General features: G+C 41.2%; 1 protein-coding gene across 23 annotated transcripts in view; it reads left to right on the plus strand.

The window, feature by feature from the left end:
* Window positions 1-21764, plus strand: part of EYA4 (EYA transcriptional coactivator and phosphatase 4) — a 209374-nt gene that overhangs the window by 156434 nt on the left and 31176 nt on the right. For 16 of the 23 annotated variants that reach the window (XM_075924211.1, XM_075924213.1, XM_075924198.1 and 13 more), the window contains 6 exons: window positions 1385-1527; window positions 1661-1804; window positions 3303-3382; window positions 4151-4334; window positions 17527-17663; window positions 19293-19376. In XM_075924211.1, coding sequence (XP_075780326.1) covers window positions 1385-1527; window positions 1661-1804; window positions 3303-3382; window positions 4151-4334; window positions 17527-17663; window positions 19293-19376 — 772 coding nt within the window. The remainder of the gene's footprint in view (window positions 1-1384; window positions 1528-1660; window positions 1805-3302; window positions 3383-4150; window positions 4335-17526; window positions 17664-19292; window positions 19377-21764) is intronic. The other 7 variants (XM_075924215.1, XM_075924210.1, XM_075924201.1 and 4 more) reach the window with 2 other exon arrangements.

Here is a 21764-nt window from a genome sequence, read left to right on the forward strand (position 1 = left end):
GGAGGCTATGTTTGAGAATTTGGCATTATGTTTTTAAAACAAAACACTGAAGCATTAGAAAGTTATGTTTTCTAAAGCTTCTTTGTTACAGTAAGTTTGCATTCACATGGTGATATAACAAATATGTAATAAGATGACAAGTAAATGTCTGATTTCTAAACTACGCATATTAGAGAGATTCTTTAATATCCTGGGACCAGCACAGCTACAATTATACATATTAGCGAGACCAGGTGAATGAGGTGAGATCTTTTATTACACAAACTTTTGTTGGTGAAAGAGACAAGCTTTCAACCTTATACAGGGCACTTCTTCAGTCAGTTACAACAATTCTGCAAACAACAATGAACTAAGTGTAGTCTTATTTCACTTATAAGATTTGGCTTGCAGTGCATCAGATATTCTTGTCCAAATATATTACAAAGTCTTATTGAATTTTTGTTTTACTGTAATAATTTTTGGCATCTAAATTAAAATGTAATCTTTTTCTGATAGCAGCTGCTGCCAACTGTGCTGAAGTAATTATTTAAAAAAAAAAAGGAAAAGAAATTAGCATTTGTTATTTAGTCATGGCTTTTAATGGCCAGGTTTCAGTTACAATAATTCTTCAGAGTGTGTTTGATCACTCTTAGTCCATAAAATCTTATTTGACTTATTAAACATTCCAAGACAAATATTTCTGAATACATTTTTACAACTCTGGAAGATAAAATTTTTAAACTTAGTTTTATTCACTCTTCTTATAAAACTTCAGTGTTCATAAACAAAAGATCACTTTTATTTCCATTTTTTCTGTAACCCAAATTTCCCAAATGGTGAAAGCCCTTCTTGTTGTTAAAGTATTACCTCAGGCATTTTTAATGCCTCTCTATATAGGCTCATATATAGTCCATCTCCCATTGAAATCAGAGGACCAAGTACTCAGCTACAGCTGAACTGCACACAGTACAAGTTTGTGTATCTTGGCACTCATGAAGGTACTTCCCTGATCCTGCTGCCACTGTGTTTAAGCCAGTTCCCCCTTATTAGGTTAGAGCAGCTTGAGGGCATCACTGATTGACTTATGCCAGAAGCTCATTGCTCCAAAAGGGGGAAGGAGATGGAGGAGTCACTATAGAACTATGTTGGCACTGGGATGTTCCACCTGGGGTTGGATACAGCAGCTTTAAGGTTATATCATGCTGGTGATACTGTATAGAACATCCACACTGCACAAGAGAATATGACTCAGAGAGTTTCTTCATTTACTTCAGTAAGGTTAGATTGGATTTGAGAAGAGTTAGTTTTTGACTAAGAAAACTGCTTATAGACTTTTTATTTTATTACTTGAATCAACATGCAAAGTATTTGTTGCCACAGTAATGCTATTTTCCCTAATATTTAGGCCCTATCCACACATTCTTTCTACACCAGCAGCTCAAACAATGTCTGCCTATTCCGGACAGACCCAGTATTCAGGAATGCAACAGCCAGCAGTCTATACAGCCTACTCACAGACTGGACAGCCTTACAGCTTACCTACTTACGGTATTTTTACCTCTAATTGTAATTCCTTCTTAGCTAGAAGTAAGATTAATTATCAGCATGAGCATTCTTTACTTTTTTCCCCACTGCAAGAAAATATTTTATAGAATCAGTTCAAAATTAATTTCTCACACAGATTTGGGTGTAATGTTGCCAGGCATCAAGACGGAAAGCGGGCTTTCGCAAACGCAGTCACCACTGCAAAGTGGGTGCTTGAGTTATAGTCCGGGTTTTTCCACACCACAGCCAGGCCAAACACCGTATTCTTACCAAATGCCAGGTCAGTAACCCTCATTGTCATTTCCCCCCTTACATTTAAATGGCACTGCTCACAAGTGAGGTACCACTCAGTGTGAGTAGAAATATCTGAAGGCTGGCAGGCCTTTAAGTTCAGATGTTCAAAGGTATTTAGGCACCCGTATTGCTGTAAAATTATTAAAATGTGGTGCGCAGGCTGCTTATCATGCGACTTCATGCAAGGTATTCTCTTTAATGTAGTGTTATGGTATGCATTTCTTTGTAAGAAACAGTCACAAAAATGCTCAGGGTCAGATTTTTCAAAATTATTTAAGGACTTAAAGATGTAGATAGGCATCTAGTGGGATTTTCAAAAGCTTAGGTTAGTCACTTAATTCCCACTGAAATCAATAGGAGCTAGATTGGGGTGGGCAATAAGCAGCCTCATGGGCTGGATACAGTTCACCAGGGTTAGTTCCTGGCGGGCTGCCGGACGCTTTATTTACTTGACTGTCCAAAGGTACTCTCACAGTTCACAGTTCCTGGCTAATGGGGACTGTGGGAAATGGCATAGGGCAGGGCCTCCACTTCCTGCGGCTCCCATTGGCTGGGGATGGCAAACCGCACATAGTAGGAGCTACAAGGAGCCACAGTTATTCCTTCAGACACACAGGTAAATAGTCTGGCCACCTGCCCAGGGCTATCCCTGGCAAACTGCATCTGACCCACTGGCTGCTTATTATCCACCCCGGCCTAAATTCACAAAAGGACTTAGGGACCTTGCCTAAATCCTAGAGTCAAGTGCTAATAGACTTCACAAAATGCTCTCTCAGCTGCCACTACACATGGTAGGTGCCTAAACTCATTTGGCACTTAATTTTTTGTTGCAGTAAAAGTTCCTTTGGCATCTAGGTTTCTGCCTCTGAGCATGTACACTGCAGTCCCATTCCAAGCATGTAGCTTCCTAAGCCCCAGAGTGATACAGAAACCGGGGAAGGTAGGTGTTCCTCCTCCTAACTAGCTTGCCTGCCAATAGGCAAGCTTATGCAAAACAGTGGGGAAAGGAGACTTACTTCCTTCAGTCCTTAACCCAGTGGAAAGGGTATTAATCTAGGATGTGAAAAATCCTTAGCTAAAAACCACCTTTTACTTGAGAGGGAGAAGGGATTTGCATTGTTTTGTGCTGAGACTAAGACTAGATGACTGCAAGTGAAGGCGAACTAAGCAATGAATACACATAGCAAGAAAAAGAACAAGAAAAAAAACTAAAAGGGAGTAGATGAAGCACTGTAGTAAGTGTGACAAGGTTTTCTTGGAAACTATGTAGTTTTGTTAATCAAGTTTATTTAAACAATATAAAAAGGACAAAGTAAATTTAGAAGCACTTTTCTATTTCTGTTGAGCGTTCATTATAATGTTTTATAATTTAAAGTCAGGATCACAATTATTTGTACTTCTGATTTGTGTGTATTATAATGTGAAAGATTTTCTTTTCGATACACAAATAGGTTCTTATAATACATTATTTCCTTTATCTTCAGGTTCTAGTTTTACACCCTCATCTACTATTTATGCAAACAATTCAGTTTCCAGTTCTACAAACTTCAGTAGTTCACAGCAGGTATGAATATCAAAACTTTTATATATGCAACAGAAAAAGATAACATTGTAAGTAATCAGGCAATTGCATAATTTGACCAATTTAGGTTAAAACAAGATTATTATGATTCAGAGTTTGATAGGACAGCAATGTACATGTGGAACCTCAATAGTCCAGCACTGCCTGGTGAGGCAACATCTGTGGTCTGACATGATTTTAATTAGCTGGATGTCTGCTTATCGTGGGTGTGGTCAAGTTTCCTGCTGTCCCATAAAGTTTGTTTACAGCTGCCAGTCTTGGCAAATTATCCCTAACTGCCTTCTAACAGACCAGCAAGCAATGGAAATGCTAGTAATGCAGCTAGGTGTAAGCAAGTTTTGTTATGCTTTATCTGCTTGTTTCCTTGTGCCAGTACAGTAAGAGCGTGAACAACACTAACACTTTGTTATGAAGACAACTGATAAGCCTTGGCTAGGCATAGGTTTACATAGGGTATATCAATACAGTCCTATATTATTAAGCAGCATGACAAGTGTTGTTCCATTTATTCGCCTTAGTGAAATAAAAATAGACACACATTCACTACAATATTGGCCTCCCGTGATTTGGCAAATTTTCTGATTTGGCACTGGTCAAGACCCGCAGGTGCCAGATTAAAAAGGTTCAACCTTTACTTTAATATGTAACCACATACTGCAATCTTCATGAGACAATTTGATCAAGCTTTTTATTTAAAAGTACATGATAAAGAAATTAATTCACTTAATAAATTGCCTCTACTTTTTCTAGGATTATCCATCCTACACAGCTTTTGGCCAAAACCAATATGCACAGTATTATTCAGCATCAACATATGGAGCGTATATGACCTCAAACAACACAGCTGATGGCACCTCTTCATCATCATCAACCTACCAGCTACAGGAATCTCTCCCTGGCCTGAATAGTCAACCAGGTACAGATCTTCATCCAGGTGAAAAACTTTTGTGTTTCATCCCATCAGTTTAGATGTGTGAAAACATAGGTAATTTCTTAACCAAACTGAGGTGAAAATGAATTTTTATACTTCTCTTAATGTGTCTAGAAAAATATTTGATTATGGAAATAATCGTGAACATTTTTTTTGAAAGAATATGTACAGTAAATTTCCGATAATCCGGCACCTTTAGGACCCAGGGGGTGCCGGATTATCAGGTATGCCGGACTATCAGAAGGGGGGAGGTATGAGGGGGTCTAGGGTGGGGTAGGGGGATGCTACCCCAGACCCCCTCATAGCCCCCCCCTTCCGATAGTTTGGCTCTGCCCCAGGCGTCCCTGATTCAGCCGCTGCTGGTCAGTTTCAGCAGCGGCTGAATCGGGGACGCCTGCAGCAGAGCAGCTGGAGTGCTGCCAGGTTGGTCCGGTAGCGCCTACCCTTGGCGCCGCGAGACCAACCCGGCAGCACCCCAGCTGCTCTTGGAGACGCCTGGGGCAGAGCAGCTGTGGTGCTGATGGGTTGGTCCCGCAGCGCTGCTCTTCGGCGCTACTGGACCAACCCGGCAGCACCCCAGCTTCTCTGCCCCAGGTGTCCCCAAGTCAGCCGCTGCAGAAACTGATCAGCGGCTGACTCCAGAAAGCCAGAGGCAGAGCAGCTCTGTCTTGGGCTTCCTGGAGTCAGCCGCTGGTCAATTTCAGCAGCGGCTGAATCCGGGACAGCTGGGGTGCTGCCGGGTTGGTCCCGCAGCCCCGAGGGGCAGAGCTACTGGACCTACGTGGCAGCACTCCAGCTGTTCTGCCCCCTGCTTCCTGGATTCAGCGCTGGTCAGTTTTAGCAGTGGCTGAATCGGGGAAGCTGGGGGCAGAGCAGCTCCAATGGTCCGGCTGCCCGGAGCACTTCCGGGTTCTTGATGGTGCCGGACCATCAGGAGTGCCGGACCGTCAGATGCCAGACCATCGGAGTTTTACTGTATTTCAGGGTGGACATTTTACCATAACCAAATTATTTTGTCAAGCTGATATATGTATCATTGTAGGAATGAAAAAAGACACAACAATCAAGTATATATCTTTGAATGTCCTAAACTGCTGTGTTTGATATCAAAACCTTTGTAATTCACACTAAAAAAAGACAGTTCCTTTTCCTCTCTCTCAGCAAAGATTTAACAGCAGAATGGGGCTGAGGTCTTGTATTACTGTCACCTAATAATAATAGTGCCTAGTTCTTCATCCATAGATCTCAAAGGGTACGTCTACACAGCAGGGCTAAAGTTGGAATAAGCTACGCAACTTCAGCTATGTCAATTGCGTAGCTGAAGTCGAAATGGCTTAATTCGACTTTTGGCACTGTCTACCCAGCAGGAAGTCAAAGAAAGAACACTCTTCCTCTGACTTCCCTTACTCCTCATAAAATGAGGGTTACAGGAGTCAGTGTAAGAAGTCTTCCAGCTCGACATTATTTTGAAATAACAGCCTGTAGTGTAGATGTGCTCTTTGACATTATTACAAAATAACGCTGCCATATAGACAAAGAAGGTCAGAATCATAACTCCCCTTTTACAGATGGGGAAACTTAGGGCATGTTTACTATGTAAACTGAAGGTAACCTAGATTAGGTTGACTTACAACCACTGTAGTAATAATTGTGGTGATTTGTGTCCATGCTGCCAGCATTTCGTTCAGTGATGCGTGCGCTCTTCAGGAGCACTTCCACCAGCTAGAGAGGGGCAGTGCAGGGGAGTGAGAGCCAGGGCTGTCAACTCCACATAGCTCTTTGCCTGGCTTCCTACTGGGCTGCCTCTCCCCACTTAACACTCCAGTTGGAACAGGGCAAACACTGGCCATAGATCTCCCTGCAGGAAGCTCTGTTCCCCTTCACCAGGCATGTGGCATTTGATTGGATTTTGAGCACATAGCTCCCCACTGGGCACAGCTATGCTCCCAATGGGGAGCTGAGGCCCCGGAGAGCAGCCAGGCTCCCGGTGGAAAATTGCGCATCCAGAGTGCAGTCAGTTGCTATGCTCCCAGCATATTGCTGAGAAGCCTTGTGTGACTGTCCCAATCCTAGCATGGAGCAGTGAGCCCAGTCAGGCTCCTGGCAGGGAAAACCACACTCAAAGTCGACCTGTCTGCCGTACTCCCACTGGGGAGCCAAGAGCTAAGGACCGTGGATGGCAAACAGGACAGGAGCGGGAAGCCAGGAACCTGGTGCAGGGAGGAGGCAGCAGAGCTCACCACAGGGAAGAGAAAGCCTGGGCAGTAGTCAGAGCCAAGACTCTGGCTGTCAGCTAGTGTTCCCTCTAAGATGCACAGCAGTACAGCTACACAGGTGATTAATCGTCACGGCCCAGTCAGAGGCTCAGGGCTTGGTGCATGGAGCTGACTGACTGGGCGGGGCTGATTAATCACCTGTGAAGCTGTGCTGCCACACCCAGCTTACAGGGAACATTGAGGGAACAGCTTACAGAGAACATCAGTCCATCTTGGAGTGGAGTCCAGGCAGCAACCCAGCTCAGCAACCACAGCTGACTTTCCTGTCGGGGGAGCCATGAAATTGACAAGAATGACAGCCAGTAGATGTAAGATATCTACAGGGATTCTGCATCACCCTATATATACCAGCATACACCCTATGGCTATGTCTACACTACAAGGTTTTTGCGCAAAACCCACCATTTTTGCACAAAAACAGCTGTTTTTCCGCAAAAACTGGTGGAGCGTCCACACCTCAAGCACATTTTTGCTCAAGAAAATCGACAGAACAGAGGGCTTTTGCTGTTAGAGTTATTCCTCTCCCCACGAGGAATAACTCCTTTTTGCTCTACAGCTCTTGCGCAAAAAGGCAGGTGTAGACACTCCACAGGGGGTTTTGCACAAGAAACCCCTACCGGGGAAAAAGCACAGGTGCTCTGATGGCCATTCTGTGAATCGCCATCAGAGCTTTCTTGCACAAGAGCATCCATGCAATGTGGACACTCTCTTGCGCAAAAGCACATCGTTTTTGCGATGCTCTTTGAGGTCTGGATGCGCTTTTGCACAAGAACTCTTCTGCAAAAGGCTTCTTGTGCAAAAACCCTGCAGTGTAGACAAAGCCTAAGGGTGTGTCTAGACTACATGCCTCCTTCGACGGAGGCATGTAGATTAGCCAGATCGGAAGAGGGAAATGAAGCCGCGATTAAAATAATCGCGGCTTCATTTAAATTTAAATGGCTGCCCCGATCTGCCGATCAGCTGTTTGTCGGCAGATCGGGGGAGTCTGGACGCGATGCCCCGACAAAGAAGCCTTTCTTCATCGACACAGGTAAGCCTCGTGAAACCAGGTTTACCTGTGTCGATGAAGAAAGGCTTCTTTGTCGGGGCATCGCGTCCAGACTCCCCCGATCTGCCGACAAACAGCTGATCGGCAGATCGGGGCAGCCATTTAAATTTAAATGAAGCCGCGATTATTTTAATCGCGGCTTCATTTCCCTCTTCCGATCTGGCTAATCTACATGCCTCCGTCGAAGGAGGCATGTAGTCTAGACACACCCTAGGTGTCTTGTGGAGGTGGAGTTACGATGTTGGAGCAGTAGGGCACTTAACATTGACAGGAACAGTGCAGTAATGTGTACACTGACATTAAGGCAGTTTATATCATCCTAACACTGTAGAATGGACCAACACTTAGGCACAGAGAGGTGAAGTGACTGGCCAAAGGTCAATCTGAAGGCCAGTGGCAGAGCCAAGACTAGAACCAACATCTCGTGAGTGCCATCCAGTGCTCTATCCACAAGGTCACACTGCCTCCCTTATTACAGCTTCTTTGCTAATATAGTATACTGAGAAATATTAAAATAAATAATTAAAACCAAACTATATTTATTTCTTTCATTAGACAAGCACTTACTAATGTGGTTAACTTTGAGTATGTGCATGCCATATTGCTAATTCACAGTAAAGCTATCAGGTATTAGTATCAGTCTACTAAAATTCTATTAAAATAGTTAAGGTTATAAAGTAAAGCACTCAGAAGCCAAGCCAAGACAAGTTAAGTTTGCCTGCCCCGTTATATGCCTTTGGGCATATGCATTACAGCATTTTATTATAAAATCACATTCAACATTTTTTACAGGAATACATTTCATTCAGTGTCTGAGGTGGACAAGAAAAACTGGACAGTTGCCTTAATCTTATTTTCCCTATAGTTCCATGCCGGCTTTATACACTACACACCATTCAAACACTGCTGTACATAAGGATTGCTTTTCCTTCTTTGAATACTTTTCTATAATGCTCATTACATTAGTAGGTGAGCATCTTGCAAAAGCTAATGAATTGATCCTTGAAACACTCCTGCAAAGTCAAGAAGTATTATCCTCGTTTTACAAATATGAGACTGTGGTATAGAGATTAAGTGGCTTGCTCAAGGTCACATGCAAAATCTGTAAGAGAGGCAGTAAAAGACTACGGATCTCCACGTTGTCTGTCCAGTGGCACATGAGCTTTTTTTGTTTTCCAGGGGAACGTGCTTCATTCATCATACCCTGTTTCTGCAGTGTGGGACTTGATCCAAAACCTATTGTCACTGTCTTTAATAAGTTTTGGATCAGTCCCTGAATGTAGAAAGGTAGCACTGGATCCCAGACCAATTCAGTACACAAGGCTGTCTCGTTCACTTTTTAGTGAACAGAGCTGCTTCATAGAAAATGCAGTACTATATTAATAATAATGAATAAGCAGAAGGGGAGGAGTTAAGGTTGTGTAAAAATATACTCAGATCTGACAGAACTATTTACAGTTGAGATTGCCTGACACTTCCCATTACAAGACCCTGTTTCAGTTACTTATAACTTTGCCAGACTTTAATTGTATGGGCTGAAATTTCCCATGCCAGGTGTCTGCCTCAGGGTGAATTTTTTTTGGAAAGTGTGTGTTTATGTAAAATGGGAAAGTATATTTTGTTCACTCCCTTGGTTCTTGAAAGTAGCTGAACCATTTTGGCACAAGCTTAAAAAATAAGCTGAACCATTTTGGCACAAGCTTAAAAAAAATATTAAGTCCTGGACTCACAGCAAACCTGCCAAATTTAAGACAAAAAGTAAAATATTATGTTATAATCAACTGAAATTAGAACTCTTGAGGAACGAACATTCACTGTAGATATTGCTACACATAATTAAAAAATATTCTGGTGTATGCTCAAAAATGTCATGAATACTCTTAAAATTATATTTTGAAAACTCTGTATGCAAGTGCTTCAGGACACTTTATATTTCTTGCATAGTTAACAATATTTGACAGAGTAAGTTTGCACTTTATCTCATCCTGTAGCTGTGCTTTTTAGAAATGATCTGTTAGCATACTGTATTTACAAAATCTCTTATGCTAGTGTTTTATAATCTTCATTCAATGCACTACAGACGGGAACTTCATACAAGCTAAATAATTGAAAACCATGAGTGTATAAGTACAATGCATTAGTAAGAAAGGTTATTATATTTAAGCACATGAGTGTGTCTCCCTTTTAAATCTGAACTTGTAAATCTGTTCATGCACTTCTCACTTCTGGAGAGTGCTGAGTGCGTCATGCGACACTGTGTGCACAGTGCAACACCCATTTTGAAAATACATTGCATGCCTCTGTTCTTGTGTGTGACTTTAAAAATACACTTGCATAAATGGAGTGCAGCATTTTGAATGCTTAGCCCATAGTTTAGAACTTGTGAACACTACCGATACACTAGGTCCTATCTTAGCACTACTCTAGCCTGGATCAGCACATTCTATCGAAAGAGATTTGTTGGCTGAAGAACCATGGGGCTGTGTCATTTAAAATTTAAGATAGATGCATCCTGGTGCTTCATGGTTTCTTTTCTTGCCCAGAATGGAGAGGATCTTTAATCTAGTCAAACAACTGTGACACTAAAATCCACAGACAGATCCCATTTATGATAGTGTTTATTGAGTAAAGAGAGATGATAAACAGATGAAAAACATAACAGCTGTTTACACTTACCATTGATAGATACAAGCTGCAAGAGACTGTGTGACTGCAGGTCAGGAAAACAGAACAGTAAAGGATTGACAGTTGTGTCCCTTTGTGTTGGTGGCAAGGTTGTAATTTATGGTTTTGTTGGCTTTTCTCCTACCAGTCTGTGTCCCGTACTTAAGACTGTACCTTTTTAAATCACATCCCTACCTTGGGGACAGTATATCTCTTTTTCCCAAGCCCTCTAGTATGAGTAAGGGGTGTAATAGCTGTTCCTTCCTATGGGATGAGTCCGCCCGCCCCCCCATGGTGCACTTTACCTTCTCTGATGTGCCAGGTGATGGCCCTGCCTCCTTTTTGCTGCCTTTGAAGTACATCCATTGGCAGATGTAAAGAAACTAAGGAACAATAATAGCTGTCTGATAAGTTCTCAGGGTGTAGGATTGCTCCTGGTAACCCAGCCACTGCACATCAGGCCAAATTCTTAATTTCTCAGCCTCTTCCTTGTGTGGCAGCACATTAACACACGTTTATTGGGACAGATCAGAACTTGTTCTCTCTGGCTGCTTCATGCTTTAGAGATTGAGAGGTTTCCTGTACAGAAAACCTGTTGTTTCTTCTAGAAGTGGCATTATAGCAAAATTCCTGTGGAGAGTACAAATGTTATCTTAATATGTTCAGGCATAAACATTCATCCCAGTAAGCACAGAGAGAGCTCAGAGACATGCTAACAATCCTGTTGTTCCCTAATGCTATTATGAACAGGGTTTTAATTTACAACACTGACTGGACCTTCGCCATGTTCCATAAGCAGCCTAAAGCCAAGCTCCATCATGTACTGTTTGGAGTTATTGATGGAGTGATGTCACATTGGCCTGAGGGATGTTGCCAATAACGGCCAACTGGGAACAGGAAAGTGGCCTGTGGATCTTAGCAACTTCATTCCTTTAGAAAGGAATGGAGTCCAGCTGCTTCTGGACATTGGAGATGGCACTTGGACATCATAGCTCAGAGGTAGCAGTTGGAAAGAGCTTTGGGTTACTCCTCCACCTGGTGGGTGGGAAAAGGGCACAGTGAGGCCTGCTGCTGGTATACTGGGATAACGGTGCTAGGGCCTACTTGTGCACAGGAATAAACATGTGTATGAATCAGCCTGCATTGACTTTCCTGGTCTACACAAGCCTATTCAGAAGCAGCAGACATGGGGATTTTCACCAGGTTTGTGTGTTTGGGTCTTCCCTCCCAAAAGGCCTCCTTTGAAACCACTGTGCTCGTACTCTTAATCAGTTGAGTTGTGGTGGATTCAGTGGCAAAGAAGGCTTTGTACAGGCCCTTCACCAGTATCTGATTATTACTGTGTCTGTAATAACATATCATGTACATGCTTAACACTTCCCTACCCCTTTGTTGTTTTCATACTCACACTTGCCTGTGAATGAAAGTTTCCCAAACAGGATCCTTAGCCATTATTGAATATAGTAAACACAAAGAATTTCAAGCATTACAATTAATATTTCTAACTTCAGTGAACTGCACTAGGACTTCCTTATCTCTAAGAACACACATTTTTGGGTCCAGCCATTTATGACCAGTTTGCGGATAGTGTGTCAGATTTGACATGCATACTTACTACAGGCTGACCTTGCTGTAAGTCCAAAATACATTCCAAAAAACTTGAACTTATAGCTAGGGATGTGAACGACTAGTCGACTATCCAATAACCAAATGCTTATCGGATAGTTGACACGCTAGAGGACTAGTCGCTTCTCTCCCTCCCCCCATTGCTGTCTCTGTCAGAAGACTAGAGTCCCCAACTGACTCTGGACTCCGTGTGGTGCTGCCACTTTGAAACTCTGTGTGCAGCTCGTGGCCAGCTGGGGAGTCAGAGGTGCCCTTATAGACTAATCGAATAATTGATGCAAATTGCAGCAACTATTCGAGATAATTAATCTAAATTTAACATCCCTCCTTATAGTTAAACAACTTAAAGCAGGGAATTTTTTCCCCATGACTGACTTCCTTTTGTGCAAATTGGTAGGGGGGAGGGGTGCATGACTTAAGAGCAGGGAATGGGAGGACTTATAATGCATTAGTTCCTACAAGTATCAACAACTTTAGTGTGGAACAGATGTATATCAGGGCGACTTATAGTGGGGACACCCTGCACACCATAGCTCTGCATTTTGGTCAGGTTTTTTTGTTTTTGTTAAGTTTTCTAAAGCCATTTAAGGATAAAGAATAGGTTTCCCTATTAATATGCATAAGCCTGCTGTTTATGAAAAGCAAATCCAGCAATTAAGCCTACAGTTGTTCAAAAACCTATGCACTACTGACTTCTGCAGTTTTAAAATAGAAGCATGCCTTGCATTCAAGTGAGACAGCTGGTCATTCTGATTTAGAGATCAGTTTAATGAAATAAAGTTGGCTCTAAATATCCAGAACTTACAAGGTACAGTGATTAGTTACAGTACTGATTAATGGATAATTATGCAATCATGTACATTGTTGGCCCAAGTCAAAGCCTGGAGCAACTGGTAATGATTAATGTTAAATGGAAATTGTAAATAGCGTTCAGTTGTTTACTTCAGTTATTAGGAATTTTTATAGAAGATTTAGAAAGATTCTTTGAATTTTTGGAAGAATTAAGTAAATTAAATAATTAGGAACAAATGTTTTAATATGTTACTCTGTAATTAAATATAGATTTATAAAACATTACATTCTTCACATAAATTACATTTTCTTATGTGTTAAAAATAATTAAAAAGCTCGGGCCAGAGATTAAGGTGTGTTTTTTTTCTTTTAGTTTGGTTTTTATGTAGTCTTGGAAGAGCTAAGAAATAACATTTCCTTTAATAAGGGTCCTCTTCTATAAGACACATATTCAGAACTCCAGTTGAAGTCAGTGGAAGTTCTTGTTGTGCAAAGAATCCAGGTTTGAGTTGTAATTTTATACCTCTTCATTTAACCAAGTATATTTTCTTCTCTCATATATGGGAGGACAAGCCAATACTCGCTGGCTTTATTTACTTCTCCATTACTTTTTCTGTTTTTACTGATATTGGCTTGTCTGGGTATTCCAAAAGGAAGACAGGAGACTATTGGTATGGGTTTATTCAGACTGAAACTTTATTATATAGATGTTTGGGACTATCCAGCAGAGAGTACAATGCAGACAAATCCATGTTTGTTCAAATCATTACTAGTGTTCCCTTTAAGATTTCCCAGCTGAGAGCAGAATTAATTTGTCTTGTGCACCAACATTGACATTATGTGTGCTTGTTTGGGTGTTCACCACCATGGCACCCACCAGTCTCTGTCCGTGTCTTTCTGTTATACAAGAAAAAATACCAAGCCAAGGAATAATTAACAAGGTGCATGACCCATCAGTGCAGGCATCAGGGATGCCGGGGGTGGAAGGTATGGCGTAGCTCAGGGGGTGCAGAATTCAGGGCAGGGGGAAATCTCATGATGGGGGTGCTGAGAAGTCAGGGAAGTGACAGCTCCTCGCTGTGGGAAGGCTGGAGCTGGGCTGCCTATTCTTGTGGGTAGTGGGCCCAGGACTGGGCTGCATGGTCCCTCAAGAAGCTGCTTCGCTGTGGGGGAAGCGGGGCTGGGCTGCCTGGATCCCACAACCGGTGAGTGAGGAGCAAGCTGGGGCTGCGCTGGCCAGCAGCTCCAGGGTAAGTGAGCCAGGGCTGCTGGCTGCCAACCTGGATGGTGCTGCAGCTGAGAGCCAGGGGGATAGATCTGGGGGGCATGCAACAGCTCCAGCCCTGGAGCTGCTGCTTCCACCTGCCATATGGTGGCTCCAGTCCTGGCCGGGGCTACCCAACCAGCCACTGCCCACAGCCATCCAACAAGCTTTCTGCCATGTGTCTGCTCTGCCACCCGACCAGCTGCCTCCTGCCACATAGTGGCTTTGGTCCCAGGTAGGGCCACCAAACCAGCCACCACTTGACACATGGCTCCAGTCCTGGCCAGCTTGTGGCTCCCTGCCCACTGTGGCTGGAACTGGGGCCGGTTAAACTTCCCAAGCAGGTATAGCTTCACTGTGCAAAGCGTCAGCCAGAGCAAATAGGGGCGGAACAGGCCAGCCACATGGCGCCACCAGGCCACTGCTACCGCCACTGCCACCACTCTCCTGCTGGACAGGAAGGTAAGTGAGTGGTTGTGAGTGCTGCTGTGCGGCTCTACAGGCAGGTTGGGTGGGCCTAAAAATTTGTGTGTGTGGCCATGCAGGCACACAGCTTAGAGGGAACCCTGCTGCACATCGCCCCACGCTTACAAAATAAGTTACTGCACATGACCTACCATCTTTTCTTCTTACCCCAAAGGTTCTCCCTGACAACTTCTGTGGGGAAGGTGAAAAAAATCTCACTCTGCCAAAGCCAGCTGCCCTTAAAAAGGAGTGACTAACATGATGCCCGTGTCAGGTCCTAACCTAACCTTTGATATTCACCTTCCTTATGGAAGGGAGGGTCTTGCTGCATGGAACAAAGGGGCTTCTTCCACCCAGAGTTTGTTCCTTTATACCTTTCTGACCTCACATTCCTGGGGGAGAGGAGTAGAGTCACACTGCAAAACTGCCCACCCTTCACCTCTTTGCAACAGTCTGACCTCATGCACTCCCTTTCCCCCTCCACCTCTGCAGCCATAAAGCAGAGCCATCTCCTTTAGCAAGCCCAGACAACCCCTGCCACAACTCCGAGAATGAAATTGCATGATTAATCAGAACTCCTTCTCCTGACTAATTTTACAACAGCAAAGCAAGAATATGACTGAGTCATGATTACATGAAAGTGATTTATTTCTGTTTAATTTCCTTTTCATTCCTCAGCAAATTACTACAATTTTAGATTAGGATAATTTTTTTAAACAGATTTTTAAAGCTTTGTAAAGGTATTAATTTAGATGCTGGCGTTTATAGAGATACAGATAGGCCCTCAGTAACCTAGGGAAATGTTAAGACCCATTTTCAGAAGTGATTTATACATCTGGAAACACAAGTCTCATTGGAAGTTAGACTAAAACTCTTAAGTGCCTAAGTAACTTTTGAAAATAGGTATTAGACTCCTCACTTCTTTGATATTACACTAGATAAGATTTTAGCCTTGTTTTCTCACCTGTGTCAGTCTGTTTCCCCCCAAAAATCTTCCTATATGCAGCTTTGTCATTTGTGTGTAATGCAAACATGTCAGTCTTCTGTGGACAGATCCTAATGAATTTAGTAGACATAACTGTTCTATACAGTTGCATAGGATGGTATTAAAGTTTATAAAAAGTATTTTTCTATTAAAGGCTTTGGGTATTTAGTTAATTGATACATAGCCCTGTGTAGTTTCTATAGAACTCTGCTGCTTATATCTCAGTACAAATTTTATCTGAAGGCATTCTCATAGAAAGTATACATGCAGGTAGAATAACATGTTAAACTAAATACAGAGTCATGGATTAATATTGAATGGTACTATATTACACCCTTGCCAGGTGTAACTCATTTTATGCTTTATCCTTTCTGATTTTATCCCTGCATTCCTGTACTATTCTTTGTATTTATCCTTAGCAATTTATTCATATTTTCACTCTTTGTAGGATTCTCTTTTATTTAATTAATGTATTTATTTACATGTCATTAAAGAGAACTCCTTGTGGAAGCATATTGGCCTCTTGCTAGTCTTGCTATCTTTCCTTATTATTAGGATAGTTTACTCATTGCTCTTGTGCCTTTAGTATTGTCGCTTTGGCCTGGTCTACATTAGAGTGGAAAGTCAACTTAAGATACACAATTCCAGAACTTAATTATGTAGCTGGAGTCATTGTATCTTAAATCACCCAGTATTTTAAAGAACCATTGACAGTACTGCAGCATAGAACCCAATAGATTAGAAATATTGGATGGCATCCTGGAATCAGTTTATTGAATACTTTGGAAGATGTCAGGTATAGACGTACCCATTGTTGTTCTGAAATAGCTATGATATCATTATTGAGGCAGACAAAAGGGAGGATTCATGTCTTTCCACACTTAGGAATCTGGTTAAATTAGTCAGTCCCTAGATATGTCTTCACAAGTTTCTGGAGATGCACTGGTAGTGATGTGCTTTAGGCCAGGTCTACAATAAAGGGAAAGGTTGAATTAAGATACACAACTCCAGCTATGTTAAGTTAATTCAAGTGTCCATGTGGTCTCCACAGCAGGAGACCAATAGGAGCAAACATACATAGGCTTCCTTTACTCCTTGAGAGGAGCAGGAGTACCAGTGCTGATGGATGCGCTCTCTGAGTTCAATTTACAGGGTCTTTATTAGACCCACTAAATCGAACTCCAGAAGATTGATCATGAGGTGGATCTTTCCCATAGTGAAGACATGGCCTTAGAAGGAGGAAAAATTTCTGATTACTGAAAGATGAGATGGAGCAAGTCTTAACCAATCCCTTCTAAGTAACTCTATTCTCTTACCTCATCCCACCTTCCCAGTGTGATCTGCCTTATTCTGTTCACAGATCTCCATTGATCAGCATGCTTTAAATTGTGTAGAGAGGCATTTTTGTGATCAGCAGCAGTAAAGTGGATTATATTAGGAAAATCAGCCTGAGAAGGTAGAGGAACCAACTGACAAAGAGCTGGTAGTATGGAAGAGCAGGGAGATGGGTGAGGAGATTGGATTGTTAGTCTCTCAGAAAGGAGAAGGTGGTTGGTAATTCTGATACCTGCAGGAGTATTTAGTACCTCCTCCATATTTAAGGTAAGGATGGTGGGTCTCCTGCTAGTGTGAACAGGAGTTAAAGTTGAGTCTTTACACCAATAGAGGACATTGAAATCTGTCTAGCTGACTTCTTTATAGGAAACAAGATATCCATACCTTAATTTTTTTTTTAAAAGGCATGACATGACTATTAGTGTGGCATTTTAAAAAGCTTACTGTGATGCCACACTGTTATATATAAATATGCACATTAGTGCATTTAAATCCACTCTCCTTTTCTAAGGAGATGTGTGGAAGTTTGTCTCTGGTAAAGTCAGAATGTATTTGTGGCATTTGCAATTTCCTGTTATGTGAAACGGAGAACTGCTCTTCTGCATTTTATGTTTACAGCATGTGTGCACCTTGTGTTTGGGTTGGCATATAAACTGTCTAGAGGGACATTTTTTGAAAGCTTTTATGCCTTATTTAAAAATTTAACACTAATTTTTTTCCATGAATGGTTATATTTACAGGAGAGTTTGACACAGTACAGAGCCCCACAACACCGATCAAAGATCTTGATGAGAGAACGTGTCGGAGTTCTGGGTCAAAGTCCCGGGGTAGAGGGCGGAAGAATAATCCATCACCCCCTCCGGACAGTGACTTGGAGGTATGCCCTATGGTAACTGATAAATGGTTACCTGAAGGTAGATTTGGCAAATTAAAGCTGCACAGACTTTTTAAAGCTTTTTTTAAAAAAAATGACCTAAACCATATATATAACTAATTGAAAGTACTAGATTCCTAATAATCACTTTACATTTATATAATATGGGGCATATTCAGGGTTTCCTTAAATACACTGAAAGTAAGGTAAACAGTGTCAATACACTATGTCCATGCATACTGCCTCTTCCAGTTTAATGTGAAATAGATGTACAAAACAATAAGAGTTTTCTTTTCATATTTTTTGATCAACTTTTATTTTGTGTATTGCTTGACTTTCTTTTTTGAAAAAAAATTCATATGTAGCCATCTAGTTATCTATATACTCAGTGTAAAAATGTGCATTACAAAAAGGAATGCATAAATGACACATCTGTGTTTGGCCCTAATCCTGAAAACATTTAAGGACGATTTTAACTTTTCCTCTGGTAAGTAGTATCATTGACTTCAATAGTTATGCACCACTATTTGAGAGAACAAGGCCTTAGCAAGGAAATATGTCTGTGCAATGAGCAAGATAATGTTTTAAAACAAGTGTCCTCCTAGTGGAGTGATTATATTCTTGTTACCTGTTTTAGCAATGTTCTGCCATACTGTAATAAAAGACCACCACTCATTGAATGCATGGTATGTTCCAGCACAGGGATCAGAATAATGTTCTGCACATTTGTGATGTGCCTCCTCCCACGGTGATACTGGCACTCAGTGCTAGTATCACTGGACTGCTCTACCCTCTGTGCTTATCTCTACCTATCATCAGGAGTTAGCTTTATCATCACTTGGCTGTACCTGTCCCTGCATCACTTTTATAACAGGGACAGGCCTGACTGTGGTGCTTAACATCAATATTGAATGCCATAGCTTTTTGTACAAAGGATGAGGAATTTTTTTCCACAAACTTATTTTTTTAAATTAAGCAGTTGTTCTTTTTACATTTGTGGAAAGAGTTCCATTTTCTTTTCCTTATTTTTATTTTCACTGATGAATTTCGGGGGGAGGGAGCCCTCTTCTTTCATCACTAAGAAATTTTCCTTAAAAACCAAAATAAAATAAAATTAAATTACAATATATTTTTTAAACTATTTAAATTTCCTTTTCTGCGTGAATTACTGTGGCCTAATAGTATTTGTGGATGTAGAACTAGCACCAGGAGTTAATATTATCTTTATTGGAGAAACAAATTCCTTGAACTCAATATGAGTTGCATATAAGAATCTGATTGTAAAAATGTATCCTTAAATTAATGGCTATTTATAATGAAGTATACTGATAGAGAGACCAGGAGGATGAAATACTATCTTTTATTGGGTAATAAAGATTCTGTAGGGTTAAAACATTGTTAAAGGTTGTAGAGTAATTAAAATATTGGAAAGTAATTGAAAAACTTATTGTCCTGTGTATTTTTTATAGATTATTTTAAGGTACACTATCAGTGCTGATTTTCAGAATAAAGTAACTCACTTAAGGGCTTATTTAAAGAGAAGACATGACTGACCTGACTGATTTTATTATTTTGGATCATAACTCTTGTATCTTGATGACACACTAATTTTGCCACCTCTTCTATTTTCAGCGTGTATTTGTTTGGGATTTAGATGAAACCATCATTGTTTTTCATTCGCTGCTTACAGGATCCTATGCACAAAAATATGGCAAGGTATGTGTTTAATGAATTCAACAGTCAGTTCAGACTGTTGATACAATTGGCACTTTTACTATGTTTTTCATCTTCAGTATTCATTACAAAACGTAATTAATATTCATGTGCCCCTGAAAGATAGGGAGGTGAATAGTATTAACTCCATTTTACAGACTGGGAAACTGAGGTACACAGAGGTTGTAATTTGCCCAAATGGAGCAGCCAAGGAAACAGATGAGGCACCTGCTCTTAGGTAAGATGTGAGGCCCAACAGAGAGAGTGTTGTTGAGGTAGGTGCTAAGGAGGAGACCTCATTGAGGGACAGCTTTGAAAAACTATTGCAAATGGATAATAGATTTGGTGGGAAAGGAGAAATAATTGATACATTTGGAATCAGGGCAAGGGAATGAATCAAGTGAACAATGGAAAAGAAAATGGAATTGATGAGTTTGCAGGGAAAGGGAAATCTTAAGTCAGAGTAAATGAGCGGGAGGCAGACCTGCCTAACTTCAACTCTAGGGTGGAGGCTCTAGGTTTTTGATGTGTTCTCCGACACATCAGCTTTCTTGCTGAGTCTTTGGTGTTCTTGGCTGTCTATTGGCATAGGCACAGCCATTGGCAGAAACACTCCCTGCTGCCAATCGGTTATTGCTTTTATTGTTCACAACTACTCCTTTCTTTGCCTCTCAGAAATCCAAAGGTGGCTGGAGAAGGAGCAGTAAGCAGTGAAAGGAGAAAAGGGGAGAAGCAACCATATGTAATAGCAAAAGGAATGAGCAAGGAACCCAACTCATCCTGGGTCTGAGGAACTAGTGGGAAAAGGGAAGGAGTCTGTGGGTATGAAGGATGGAGAAAATTGAGGAGCTTGAAGAAGGGAGAAAAAGAGGACTGAGAAGGGGGACCAATGGATTTACAGAAAGGATAGCATTGATGGACCATTGGGAGGTAGAAAAATGAAAGCAAATGAATGAATGAAGGATAGAAGATGGAAGAAGGCTGAAATGGGGAGGAGGCAAGATTAATGGAACTTTGTGATTCCACAGAGGAGTTACCGCTCTGTAACTTCAGAACATTCAAGAAGTAAATTTTATACAGATTTTCCACAGTGTTTTTTTTGCACTGACATTGGCAGGGCTGGTGGCAGAATGAATGCTGATGTTTTCAGTGCGGGAAGATAGACAAGTCTATGAATTGCAGGATGCTGTCGTTATTTAGTGTGTATAAGAAACAGTTGTGGAGCTGTGTGGGTGTGAGAGAGAGAGAGGAAGTGACAGGTCTGAAGCATGTTTCTGTTAATGAAAAAAGGAGTGACGAGAATTTGGTGTTTATGTGCATGTGGAGGTGTTTGCAGGGCTGTGTGTATGGGTATGTGTGTTTGGAAACACAGGAAGTTGTTTCTCTTGGTGTATGAAAAGAGTGGGCCATCAGACTTTAGTACGAGCTGGTGAATTTCCATGACCATTTTGAAATGCATATATAAGATTAGTTAATTTGATTCTCGTACAAATAAGATTTGGCTTTACAGTGCCAAATCAGTTCTTGTTACTGTGTCACTTACATTATCATGTACCCCATGTGATGTTCTAATAATACAAACATATAATTCCCTTGACTTTGACAGTATTAATTCTTTTTTATATCTCTGTAAGAGATTAATCAGACCAAACACACAACTTGCATTGTTTATATCACCATTGAATATGGACCACAGACCTCCAGGGGAATTATTATATTTGGCCCTAATGATTCAGTTACTTATAATTTTAATCCAAATGGGTCATTGTGACCTTTTGGATGGTATAACTGTACTGATGCAATATTTTCTCCATCTCTGATATTTAAAATTAAGAAATTATTCGTGCAAAACTTTTTAAATTGTAAAATATTAGAGAGCTATCAATCCTTTCTGGATAACTGAAAACTATTTTGGCAACAACTGTGCAGGGATATCTTTTTAGTTCTCTCCTCTTGGTTTTTCTTTTCCTTTCCCCTCCATATCTTAGGAACATTGTAGATCAGGGGTTGGCAATCTTCAGCACGTGGCCCATCAGAGTAATCCACTGGCAGGCCATGAGACATTTGTGTTTATACTGATCATCCTCGGGCGCAGCTCTCACAGTTTGCCATTCCTGTCCAGTGGGAGGTGTGGGGAGTAGCAGCCAGCACGTTCCTGCAGTCTGTAACACATCACTGCTTTGTAAAACTCAACTGGTCTTGCAATGTAGTCCCCACCAAAATCCAGAGTATGTGTTAATGGCTAGTTATAGCAACCAACTGTGACATCACAAGAGGTGTTGTGACAGTAAACACACTATAAAATATAGTGAGGCACATAGATATTATGGTAATAGTTGACATATGTACCTTAGATCTAGTTATACTTCTTTGCTTCAAAAAACATATTGG

This window comes from Pelodiscus sinensis, chromosome 3 (genome assembly GCF_049634645.1).
Source record: "Pelodiscus sinensis isolate JC-2024 chromosome 3, ASM4963464v1, whole genome shotgun sequence".
Taxonomy (NCBI): Eukaryota; Metazoa; Chordata; order Testudines; family Trionychidae; genus Pelodiscus; species Pelodiscus sinensis.